The 13,582-nt window shown below is 41.5% G+C and overlaps 1 protein-coding gene across 1 annotated transcript in view; it reads right to left on the reverse strand.

The window, feature by feature from the left end:
* Positions 1-4,445: 4,445 nt before the first annotated feature.
* Positions 4,446-13,582, reverse strand: part of hsd11b2 (hydroxysteroid (11-beta) dehydrogenase 2) — a 46,354-nt gene continuing 37,217 nt past the window's right edge. The window contains 2 exon segments of the mRNA XM_039795431.1: positions 4,446-5,218; positions 11,128-11,265. Of these exon segments, the coding sequence (XP_039651365.1) occupies positions 4,776-5,218; positions 11,128-11,265 (581 nt within the window). The 3' untranslated portion in view covers positions 4,446-4,775.

A 13,582-nucleotide genomic window follows, 5' to 3' on the forward strand; every position in this document is an offset into this window, starting at 1 on the left:
AAGTTTTTCCTCCCCACCGTTGCACTAAATGCTTGCTCTTGGGGGAATTACTGGAATTGTTGGGTCTTTGTATATTATAGAGTGTGGTCTAGAACCACTCTATCTGTAAATTATCCTGACATAACTATTGTTATGATTTGATACTATAAATAAAATTGAATTGAGGTGGTTTGGGCATCTGGTAAGGATGCCCCCTGGGCACCTCCCTAGGGAGGTGTTCCAGGCACGACCAGCTGGGAGGAGGTCTCGGAGAAGACCCAGGACTAGGTGGAGGCCCGTCCAGCTGGGAGGAGATCTCGGGGAAGACCCAGGACTAGGTGGAGGCCCGTCCAGCTGGGAGGAGGTCTCGGGGAAGACCCAGGACTAGGTGGAGGCCCGTCCAGCTGGGAGGAGGTCTCGGGGAAGACCCAGGACTAGGTGGAGGGATTATATCTCCACCCTGGCCTGGGAACGCCTCGGGATCCCCCAGTCGGAGCTGGTTAATGTGGCTCAGGAAAGGGAAGTTTGGGGTCCCCTGCTGGAGCTGCTGCCCCCGCGACCCGACCCCGGATAAGCGGACGAAGATGCATGAATTTTTCGTTGATATTTTTTCTGAAAACCTGGAACTTTTTCCGATGTTTGATGCTTTTTTTATGTACAGTTCTTTTTTTATATATTTTTCATGCTTTTTTCTACATTTTTGTCCGCTTTTTCAACATTGTCTTTTTTTTACTTTATTTCATAAAAGTGACTCAAACCGATTATTAATAAAAAATTGTTGGAGATTCATTTAATAGTAGACAATTTATCCATTAATCTTTGCAGGTCTAACCTGCAGTTATTGATCAATGATGAATAATCAATCTGTTATCAAACCCAAACTCAACTCAACTTGCTTTTTACAGTTTTCAGCGTTGATCCAGAAGAGATCAGACAGTTTTTCTGCTCGGGGAGGAAATGTTTTAACATTCTGAGATTTATTTTAATCTGCAGAAAATTCTGCATCTGCAGGTCATCAACAGTGTTGTGTACACAAGTACTAAACATATTACTTTTAACAGAACTCAGTGATGAGCTAATGGACATTCAGTCTGCCCTGTGAACTCAGAAAACATCTGAAAATAGCTTAAAACTTAAACTGTGATAAGTTAAAATATGTTAAACATATCCCAAAGCTGAAACATACTGTACCGCTTTGAGGTCTTTTTGATTGTTTAAAGTATAAATTAAGTCTCTAGCTGACTTGGGTATATGGAGAGTCAGTCTGCAGCATTAGTCTTGTGTAGAGTTTGGTGAACTTATTGTATATTTGTACTTTCTCTGTGTACTTCATTTACAGTACTCTAATCACTGAGAAGTAGAATAGCTACATGGGTTTTAGGTTAGCAACAGCAGTGTGTAACTGGTTCAAACTGAACTAAGTCATAAACGTAATAAACACATGGTATGCTTTTTGAGGTGGATTGTGACTCGTAGGGTAAATCTTGTGTGTGTGTGTGTGTGTGTGTGTGTGCACGGTGTGTCCAGCAGGAGGCAGTAGCTGCATGGACATTTAAAATGAACATCAGCAGACTGACAATTAGCCTTTCGCCAAGACCCACCCCCCTTAGTTACTGTTGCTACGTCCGACAAACAAATGGTCAAACACGACCAGCACGACAGATGACGGGAAGAGGTATACCCGTGCGTGTCAGTGACCTTTTTTGGAGCAATACCTCCGCGATATCCTCCAGATCGAGGCAAAAGGGGTTACTGTACGCAGTGGAGGGATATATTCAAATGTTCGACTTTGTTGTAAACTGACGAAAAATAAAGTTGGGGAGCTCAAAGACCCAACACAACAGCAGCTAATGTAGCTAGCATTAGCTAACATGTTAACTAATGTTGGCTAAAGCTAAAGGGCTCGTTAAACTTAGCTTAGAGAGTAGGTTAACATTCTGGCAATGATATCCATGTCAATCATAACTTTGGTCCAATTTGTGTTCTTGCCTCTAGTTAGTAGATCTAGACAACACAGTAACTAGTTAGCGGTTAGCCTTACCTTTGAGCAGATGTATTTATGCTTCGTAATGTTCAACACATTTGGCAACACATGGCCCTCATTTATGAAACGTTTCCTCTTGAACGTGAACGATTTATTTGTACCATTGACCGAGTTATTTCGGCTTGTTTTTCCAGCCCCTCTGCTGGATATGCTGGATCTATACACGCTAAAAGTCCTGATTATTTACATGGAGTCTGGTGGAGATATGCTGGCTCTATACATGCTAAAAGTCCTGATTATTTACATGGAGTCTGGTGGAGATATGCTGGCTCTATACATGCTAAAAGTCCTGATTATTTATATGGAGTCAGGTGGAGATATGCTGGCTCTATACATGCTAAAAGTCCTGATTATTTACATGGAGTCTGGTGGAGTTTGGTGATGGTGATTTCGGGTCTGTTTCATGTTAAACTAAAGGGATCTTACTCTCACAATATAACATCACACAGAGCTTATTTCTTACTATTCTTTCTTTCTTTATGTTTATGTATATACTGTATATATATATATATATAGGCTTACATTCTGACTGAATTGATTTGTTATGATTACAACAATCTGAATTCATCATCAAAACATCAGAAGCAAAAGTCTGAAAAAGTTTAAACTTTATTTCTATCAAAGAATGAACCAAAGTGAACATTTCACATCATATTTGTGTTGTTTTTACATTATTTTAATACAAAATTCACAGTTTAAGTGACGATGAAAGGAATAAAACACCATAAATAGTTTGATTGAAACAGAAAAAAGGGCAGAGGAGGAAGATAATAAAAATAACTAGACATACAACTGCAAATATATTGACACAATTTAACACTTTAATGAATTATTCTGGTGACTCACACAACCTGTTAGCTGAGGGTCTACTGATGACATCACAATGAGCAGGAAATACCAACGGAGACACTGGAGGAAGGTTTCTATCACAACACACACACACACACACACACACACACACACACACACACACACACAGATACAGAGCTACACACACACACGCACACACAGATACAGAGATATACACACACACACACACACACACACACACACACACACAAAGCCAATCACTCAGTTCTCCAACGTGGGACATAGACTGACAGTTTCACCCAATGTGACGCTAATCTGCTGATAATTATTGCAAAGTGGTCCTCTAAACTGTGTCTCTCCGTCTCTCTGTGTCTGTGTCTCCATCTCTGTGTCTCCGTCTCTGTCTCTCTGTGTCTCCGTCTCTGTGTCTCCGTCTCTGTGTCTCTGTGTCTCTTTGTCTGTGTCTGTGTGTCTGTGTCTCTGTCTCTGTGTCTCTGTGTCTCTGTCTCTGTCTCTGTGTCTGTCTCTGTGTCTGTGTCTGTTTCTGTGTCTGTTTCTGTGTCTCCATCTCTGTGTCTCTGTGTCTGTGTCTGTGTCTCTGTCTCTGTCTCTGTCTCTGTGTCTCCGTGTCTGTGTATCTGTGTCTGTCTGTCTCTGTGTCTCTGTCTCTGTCTCTGTGTCTCTGTGTCTCTGTGTCTCTGTCTCGGTCTCTGTGTCTGTCTGTGTCTGTGTCTGTGTCTGTGTCTGTCTCTGTCTCTGTCTCTTTGTCTCTGTCTCTGTGTCTCTGTCTCTGTGTCTCTGTCTCGGTCTCTGTGTCTGTCTCTGTGTCTGTCTGTGTCTGTCTCTGTCTCTGTCTCTGTCTCTGTCTCTTTGTCTCTGTGTCTGTGTCTGTGTCTCTCTGTCTCTCTGTCTCTGTCTCTGTGTCTCTGTGTCTCACAGCTACTTTCTGCAGATTCTATACAAATGTAAAAAATATTACAGTAGATTTCAGCATGTTAGAACATCTCCACCCGAGCAGAAAAACAGTTGCTAAATTCAGCACATTTTCATCCTGGAAAACCGCTAGAGAAATCTGCAGATTCTGTTTGTGTGTCTGCTCTGTGCCGCCGCATTTCAGAGCTCAAATCCAAGGAAACGGCCGAAAAAAGTGGAAGAAAAAATAAACGAATGTATGGCTCAGGTCAGTAGACTGACAGTTTGACCAGCCAATGGCAGAACAGTTTCAGAAGTGGTCCTCTAAACTCTCTGTGTCTCTGTGTCTCTGTGTCTGTGTGTCTCTGTCTCGCTGTGTCTCTGTCTCTCTGTGTCTCTGTGTGTGTCTGTATCTCTGTGTCTGTTCTGTGTCTGTGTCTCTGTGTCTCTGTGTCTCTGTGTCTGTGTCTGTGTCTGTGTGTTTCTGTGTCTCTGTGTGTCTCTGTGTCTCTGTGTCTGTGTCTGTGTCTCTGTGTCTGTGTCTCTCTGTGTCTCTGTGTCTCTCTGTGTCTGTGTCTCTGTGTCTCTGTGTCTGTGTCTCTGTGTGTCTCTCTGTGTCTCTGTGTCTGTGTCTGTGTCTCTGTGTTTCTGTGTCTCTGTGTCTCTCTGTGTCTGTGTCTCTGTGTCTCTGTGTCTCTGTGTCTCTGTGTCTCTGTGTCTGTGTCTCTGTGTCTGTGTCTCTGTGTCTCTGTGTCTCTGTCTCTCTGTGTCTCTGTTTGTGTCTCTGTGTCTCTGTCTGTGTCTCTGTCTGTGTCTCTGTTACTTTCTACAGATTCTATACATTTGCCAGCACAGCTCAAATCCAAGGAAACAGCCAACTTGAAATGTGAAAGAAGAACAAACAGTGGAAGAAAAAAATAAACAAATGAATGGCTCGGGTCAGTAGACTGACAGTTTGACCAGCCAATGGCAGAATAGTTTCAGAAGTGGTCCTCTAAACTCTCTGTGTCTCTGTGTTTCTGTCGGGGAGCTACTTGAGTTTGTCCTCGCCGCTGCTGTCCTCGTTGTTGTTGTTGTTGTTGTTGTTGTTGTTGTTGTTGTTGTTGTGGAGGCCTCGGCTAAGCTCGCAGCCCGCCTGTTTCCTCAGTGCGCGTGGCGGCAGAGTCTTCTTCACGAACAGTCTCTTTAGGAAGCGCGTGCTGACGCTGAGCGGGCAGTAGCTGTGGATGAAGTACATGAGGCCCACGCCGGGCCCGGCGAAGTAGCGCGGCGCGGGCTGCGGCGCCAGTATCGCCGTGGCGATGGCGTGCACCACAGGGCTGAGGTCCGGGCTGGCCTGGCCCGCGTGGCGCTGGAACAGGTCCTTGGTCTCGGACATGTAGTCCTCGCCGTACTCGTCCAGCAGCGCCGGAGGCAGGCTCCGCAGCAGCTCGGCATGCTGCGATTCCCAGTAGTCACGGTTACCCGACTGACCTGCAGACACGACAACACACACATCAGGGTTACCACAACGACAACACACGTCAGGGTTACCACCTGTGTGTGTGTCTCTGTCTCTGTCTCTGTGTGTCTCTGTTTCTGTGTGTGTGTGTATGTGTGTGTGTGTGTGTGTGTGTGTGTGTGTGTGTGTGTGTGTGTGTGTGTGTGTGTGTGTGTGTGTCTCTGTGTGTGTGTGTGTGTGTGGGGGGTAAAGTTCATCCAGCAGAGAGACTAAAGGATTAAACAGAAAGCTGCTCCTTCAGGATTAAAGTGACAACAGCAGGATCAAGTGTTCCCTGCTCGCTGTTTACACCAGCGCCGTGGCGGCCAATCAGATCCAAGCATTGTGATCCTAACGTGTATCTCAGAGTAATGGATGCACTAAGACTCGATGACAGGCTGTTTGTCAAAGCCAGGAGACGAGCAACACCGATCTTTAAAGGGGAACTATGCAGTTTCTAGCTTAATTAACCCTAAGTGAACAGCTTCCGAGTCATTGGAATGGTTGGATGGCTTTTTTCGGGTTGAATGGAGGTCGTCTCGCTCCCCCCTGGCACCTGTGAGCAGAAAAACCACCCTCGCAACTTTGGGCCGGCAAGCCGCTAGCCTCAGCATCAGGAAGTATGGCATGATATCAGGTCTATGTATATATATATATATATATATATATATATACACACACATATAGATCTCCCCACCATCTATAAGGTGTTCTTGAAATTCATATTGGCCAGAGTCCTCTCTTGGTTGGTGGAGGCTGACATCTTATCCACCAAGCAAAAGGCATCTATCAATAGGCAAGGTATGAATGAGCATATACAGTATTCAGCCTGAAAACAGGGATAGATGACTTTAAGCATGAGTCATGTAAACTCTGTTCAGCCTTCTAAAGGAGTTTGCACATTGCTCCAAGAAATACCAACAAATGCCAACATTATAAAGTTGTCAGTTGTCAGTTGGTGGTCTTTATAATGTTCATAAAACCAACTGCCAGTCCACACTGCCCAGATAGTAACAGACAATACAGACTTTTGTCACCTAGTCCTACCTTTTCTTATTTGAGTTGTGGTTTAATATAACACGGATGAAGTGGAGACCTTGTTGAATGTGGCCAGAGTAGTTCTGGTCTACCTGGCCTGTAAAGATGCTAGCCGTGTACAGGAGAGACGGCAATCAAGACAAGCCAGCAGGAGACTGTGGTGTAAACCTTGGATATTGAGACATGCAAAACAGAGTTTCTATCCTAACTTGTGTCAAGAACTTTGCTCAGAAGATACTCCAGCTTTTGCGAATGTTGCCCGTTTTGCTCCTCAAGCTTTTGAGGAATTACTCACTATGGTTACTCCACTAATTGCCAGAAAAAAACACCCATTCAGACAGCATTTCGATCTGTGAGAATGTTGCCGTTTGTTGGAAAATGGGCTCCATTCTCCAACTCCACCAGACCAGACTGGACATGTCCAGCTCCCTCAGCTGTTCACTGACACAGTGAAATATGACCAGATCACTGGAGGACATACAGCTCCCTCAGCTGTTCACTGACACAGTGAAATATGACCAGATCACTGGAGGACATACAGCTCCCTCAACTGTTCACTTACAGAGTGAAAGATGACCAGATCACTGGAGGATATACAGCTTCCTCAACTGTTCACTTACAGAGTGAAAGATGACCAGATCACTGGAGGATATACAGCTCCCTCAGCTGTTCACTGACAGTGAAAGATGACCAGATCACTGGAGGACATACAGCTCCCTGAGCTGTTCTCTGACAGTGAAAGATGACCAGATCAGTGGAGGAAATACAGCTCCCTCAGCTGTTCACTGACAGTGAAAGATGACCAGATCACTGGAGGATCAGAATCAGAATCAGAATCAGAATCAGAAAGGGTTTTATTGCCAAGTACGTTTTTTAACACATACAAGGAATTTGTTTTGGTGTTGTTGGTGCACATCACACATTCTCTAAATGGAATATTAAACAATATAAGTATATGTATAAACAATATAAGTATAAGTATATGTACACAGTATGTATTAAATTAAAAATAAAGATAGAAATAAAAATAAATAAAATAAATAAAATAAATAAAATAAATAAAATAAATAAAATAAATTAAATTAAATTAAATTAAAATAAAATAAAATAAAATAAATAAATAAAGAGCAAAGAGCATTACAGCAGAGAGAGCACAGTGGCATGAAGAGCCAGGTGGAGAGTCAGGGTGGTTTCCGGGCCTTGTTGATAAGGCTAGTGGCGGAGGGGAAAAAGCTGTTCATGTGACGTGAGGTCTTGGTCCTGATGGACCTCAGCCTCCTGCCAGAGGGGAGTGGCTCAAATAGTTTGTGCCCAGGGTGGGAGGGGTCAGCCACAATCTTTCCAGCACACTTCAGAATCCAGGTGGCGTAAAGGTCCTGGAGCGGCGGCAGATTGCAGCCAATCACCTTCTCAGCTGACCGAATGACACGCTGCAGTCTGCCCTTGTCCTCGGCAGTGGCAGCAGCGTACCAGATGGTGATGGAGGATGTGAGGATGGACTCAATGATGGCTGTGTAGAAGTGCACCATCATTGTCTTTGGCAGGTTGAATTTCTTCAGCTGCCGCAGGAAGTACATCCTCTGTTGTGCTTTCTTGACGAGGGGGCTGATGTTCAGCTCCCAGTTGAGGTCTTGGGAGATTTTAGTTCCCAGGAAGCGGAAAGACTCCACAGTGTCAATTGTGGAGCCACAGAGGGTGATGGAGGCAGGTGGGGCTGGGTTCTTCCTGAAGTCCACAACCATCTCCACTGTCTTTAGAGCGTTGAGATCTAGATTGTTCTAGATTGTTATACAGCTTCCTCAACTGTTCACTTACAGAGTGAAAGACGACCAGATCACTGGAGGATATACAGCTCCCTTCAGCTGTTCACTGACAGTGAAAGATGACCAGATCACTGGAGGACGTAAAGCTCCCTCCGCTGTTCACTGACATTGAAAGATGTAAAGAGAGGCTCCTTTATCGAAGTGATCTGCAGAGAACAGCTAACTGACCCAACCCCACTTCAGATAGGCATTCAAACTGGCTGTCCTTGGAGTGCAATTCATTTCATAATTGCTATCAACCAATGGCTGAAGTGAATGTGTCAGTGTGTGGTATCGTATCTCCCATCCCAGTACAGTGCTATGCAGATGATTTCCAGATTGCCTCCAGAGAAGAGAGTGTTATTAAAAACATGCTCGCCAAGACATACTCAGGCCTGGAGATTAAGCAAACAAAATGTTCTGTTCTGTATGAGAGGAGGAGTGGTCATTTCTTCAGCTGACCTGTCAATAAAGGTTCTAAAAGTGGCCAAAAAAGAATCTTTATAAAAAAATAATGCATCAGAAACTGTTTGAAAACAGAATAAAAGCTACAACAAAAAAAGGAAAAAAAGAAAATTTTAAAACTGGAAAGGGTCCAGCAGGTGTGGTGGAGTTGCCTGTCAGATCAATATATATATATATATAATCATAATAATATATGGTGGTAAAGGTGAGGAGCAGTTACCTGTCTGATTAATATATATAATAATAATAATATATGGTTGTAAAGGTGTGGAGGATTACCTGTCAGATTAATATATATAAAATAATAATATATGGTGGTAAAGATGAGGAGGATTACCTGTCAGATTAATATATATATATAGTAATAATATATGGTGGTAAAGGTGAGGAGGATTACCTGTCAGATTAATATATATATATATAATAATAATATATGGTGGTAAAGGTGAGTAGGATTACCTGTCAGATTAATATATATAATAATAATAATAATAATAATAATATATGGTGGTAAAGGTGAGGAGGATTACCTGTCAGATTAATATATATATATAATAATAGTATATGGTGGTAAAGGTGACGAGGATTACCTGTCGGATATATATATATATATATATATATATATATATATATATATATATATATATATATATATATATATAAATATATATATAATCTATGGTGTAAAGGTGAGGAGGATTACCTGTCAGATTAATATATATATATATATATATATATATATATATATATATATATATATATATATATATTTTAAAAAATATTTTGTTGTAAAGGTTAGTAGGATTACCTGTCAGATTAATATATATAATAATAATATATGGTGGTAAAGTGGATGAGGATTACCTGTCAGATTAATATATATATATATATATATATATATATATAAAATCTATGGTGGTAAAGGTGAGGAGGATTACCTGTCAGATTAATATATATATATATATATATAATAATAGTATATGGTGGTAAAGGTACGTAGGATTACCTGTCAGATTAATATATATATAATAATAATAATATATGGTGGTAAAGATGAGTAGGATTACCTGTCAGATTAATATATATAATAATAATATATGGTGGTAAAGGTGAGGAGGATTACCTGTCAGATTAATATATATATATAATAATAATAATATATGGTGGTAAAGGTGAGGAGGATTACCTGTCAGATTAATATATATAATAATAATAATAATAATTTATGGTTGTAATGGTTGTAAAAAAAAAGAGGATTACCTTCTCAGATTAATATATATATAAAATCTATGGTGGTAAAGGTGAGGAGGATTACCTGTCAGATTAATATATATATATATATATATATATATATATATATATATATATATATATATATATATATATATATATATATATAAATAATAATATATGGTGGTAAAGGTGAGGAGGATTACCTGTCAGATTAATATATATATATTTTTTTTTTTTATTGAAATGAAATGGAAATTGATTTATTTGAAACGGGGACAATGCACAAATAAACATTAAACTTGTTAAACAAGAGAATATGTCTTGGGCCAGGTTATAGCAACAATTGCTAATTTCCATCTGTAGTCCCTGGGCAGGTAAACAAGGTAAAACTAGGTAAAACAACATTGGCATGTATATATGTAGTGTTCAATTTCACACTTATAATCTGTCACACAATGTAACACTGTTACCTCCATTTTCCATTGCCGATAGTACTGCCTCATACCTGAGGCAAGCGTGGCTGGTCGTCATAGAGACTGCCGTGGGCGTGGTTTGGTAGCGTTGCATTTCCCCATAGACAGTTTCCCCCCCCCGACTCATTTCCTGGTTGTCCTTCTCCATAAACTCAAGGAGAGGGGTAACTTTTCCTGCTCCAGGTTTCCCACCGTGGTCAGAAAGAACAGGGGAGACTCTTTGGTTCTCTCACTGACTGTAGAGTCACTACTGCGCTCAAGAGCTAAGCGTCGCGAACGAAGCCTGCTAGCTACGCGGCTCACAAGCCCAAACAAGTGTGTGAGGCCGCGGTGTGTGTCTGTTTTGTTTCCGGTCTGCGAAATACCCGCCCTTCAATCACTACTATTGGCCAGGCGTCCAAGGTAACGTAACCCCATTGGTTCAGGTCCTATCCCCTGACCAATCGGCTATCCTAACCTTAACCACTCGAGGTGAAATGCCTAACCCCAACCAATCGAGCTGCTTCGTAGGGCGGGTCTTGGCGTGGCCATAGTGGGATTCATAATTTTGCTTCTGGTCTAGCTAGATCCGAAAGAACGTTAATCTCGCGATGAAACCTTGACGGCGTTAAAATTAGTTTGCGTTAACGCTGTTAATAACGTGTTAAACTGACAGCCCTAATAAATATATAATAATACATGGTGGTAAAGGTGAGGAGGATTACCTGTCAGATTGATATATATATAAATATATGGTGGTAAAGGTGAGGAGGATTACCTGTCAGATTGATATATATATATAATAATATATGGTGGTAAAGGTGAGGAGGATTACCTGTCAGATTGATATATATATATATATATATATATATATATATAATAATATATGGTGGTAAAGGTGAGGAGGATTACCTGTCCTGAAGGAGGCGGGCAGCACGGTGGTCACCGGGACCCCCCAGGGCTGCAGCTCGTTCCTCAGCGTGTCCATCAGGAGGTTCAGAGCAGCCTTGGAGGCTCCGTACGCCGCCAGGCAGGGAAATGGTTGGTCACCTGAACACACCATGACATCACACACACACCATGACATCACACACCATGACATCACACACACAGACACACAGACAGAGAGAGAGAGACACACACACACACAAACACACACAGACACACACATACACACACACTCACAGAAAGACAAACACACACACACACACACACACACAGACACGCACAGAGACACAAACACACACACACACACAGAGACACACACAGACACACACACACCATGACATCACACACACAGACACACAGATAGCGAAAGAGACACACACACACACACACACACATATATTAGTCTTGCATGTACAGACCTATATCTCCACAGATGCATTCTGGGATAGGAGAAAAAAACAATTTGGGTCGTTTGCATTTCTTATTTTTTTCAAAAATGTTCCTCCTGAAATATTTGTGTATCTGTGAACTATGTGTTAGATAATTTTCCTTCAGTTTACATTTACAGTGAACGTCTCTCTGGACGACAACGATGATAGAAAGTCAATCTTTTGGGATATACAGTGCCTTGCGAAAGTATTCGGCCCCCTTGAACTTTTCGACCTTTTGCCACATTTCAGGCCTCAAACATAAAGATATAAAACTGTATTTTTTTGTGAAGAATCAACAACAAGTGGGACACAATCATGAAGTGGAACGAAATTTATTGGATATTTCAAACCTTTTAAACAAATAAAAAACTGAAATATTGGGTGCAAAATTATTCAGCCCCCTTAAGTTAATACTTTGTAGCGCCACCTTTTGCTGCGATTACAGCTGTAAGTCGCTTGGGGTATGTCTCTATCAGTTTTGCACATCGAGAGACTGACATTTTTGCCCATTCCTCCTTGCAAAACAGCTCGAGCTCAGTGAGGTTGGATGGAGAGCGTTTGTGAACAGCAGTTTTCAGTTCTTTCCACAGATTCTCGATTGGATTCAGGTCTGGACTTTGACTTGGCCATTCTAACACCTGGATATGTTTATTTGTGAACCATTCCATTGTAGATTTTGCTTTATGTTTTGGATCATTGTCTTGTTGGAAGACAAATCTCCGTCCCAGTCTCAGGTCTTTGCAGACTCCATCAGGTTTCCCTTACTGGGCCTTTATTTGGCTCCATCCATCTTCCCATCAATTTTAACCATCTTCCCTGTCCCTGCTGAAGAAAAGCAGGCCCAAAACCATGATGCTGCCACCACCATGTTTGACAGTGGGGATGGTGTGTTCAGGTGATGAGCTGTGTTGCTTTTACACCAAACATAACGTTTTGCATTGTTGCCAAAAGTTCGATTTTGGTTTCATCTGACCACAGCACCTTCTTCCATGTTTGGTGTGTCTCCCAGGTGGCTTTTGGCAAACTTTAAACAACACTTTTTATGGATATCTTTAAGAAATGGCTTTCTTCTTGCCACTCTTCCATAAAGGCCAGATTTGTGCAGTATACAACGTATTGTTGTCCTATGGACAGAGTCTCCCACCTCAGCTGTAGATCTCTGCAGTTCATCCAGAGTGATCATGGGCCTCTTCGCTGCATCTCTGATCAGTCTTCTCATTGTATGAGCTGAAAGTTTAGAGGGACGGCGGGTCGCCGTAGATTTGTAGTGGTCTGATACTCCTTCCATTTCAATATTATCGCGTGCACAGTGCTCCTTGGGATGTTTAAAGCTTGGGAAATCTTTTTGTATCCAAATCCGGCTTTAAACTTCTCCCACAACAGTATCTCGGACCTGCCTGGTGTGTTCCTTGTTCTTCATGATGCTCTCTGCGCTTTACACGGACCTCTGAGACTATCACAGAGCAGGTGCATTTATACGGAGACTTGATTACACACAGCTGGATTCTATTTATCATCATTAGTCATTTAGGTCAACATTGGATCATTCAGAGATCCTCACTGAACTTCTAGAGAGAGTTTGCTGCACTGAAAGTAAAGGGGCTGAATAATTTTGCACGCCCACTTTTTCAGTTTTTTATTTGTTAAAAAAGTTTGAAATAGCCAATGAATTTCGTTCCACTTCATAATTGGGACCCACTTGTTGTGGATTCTTCACAAAAAATTACAGTTTTATATCTTTATGTTTGAGGCCTGAAATGTGGCAAAAGGTCGAAACGTTCAAGGGGGCCGAATACTTTCGCAAGGCACTGTATTTGCACTTGTATGTCGAGTGAGTCACCTCCAACATTATTATTATTATTATTATTATTATTATCTTCTTTCTCTTTTTCAATCGAACTATTTATGGCATTTTATTCCTTTTATCTTCACTTAAACGGTGAATTTTGTATAAAAATTATGTAAAAACAACACAAATATGATGAGAA

The sequence above is a fragment of the Perca fluviatilis genome, chromosome 3, assembly GCF_010015445.1.
Source record: "Perca fluviatilis chromosome 3, GENO_Pfluv_1.0, whole genome shotgun sequence".
NCBI classification, from domain to species: Eukaryota; Metazoa; Chordata; class Actinopteri; order Perciformes; family Percidae; genus Perca; species Perca fluviatilis.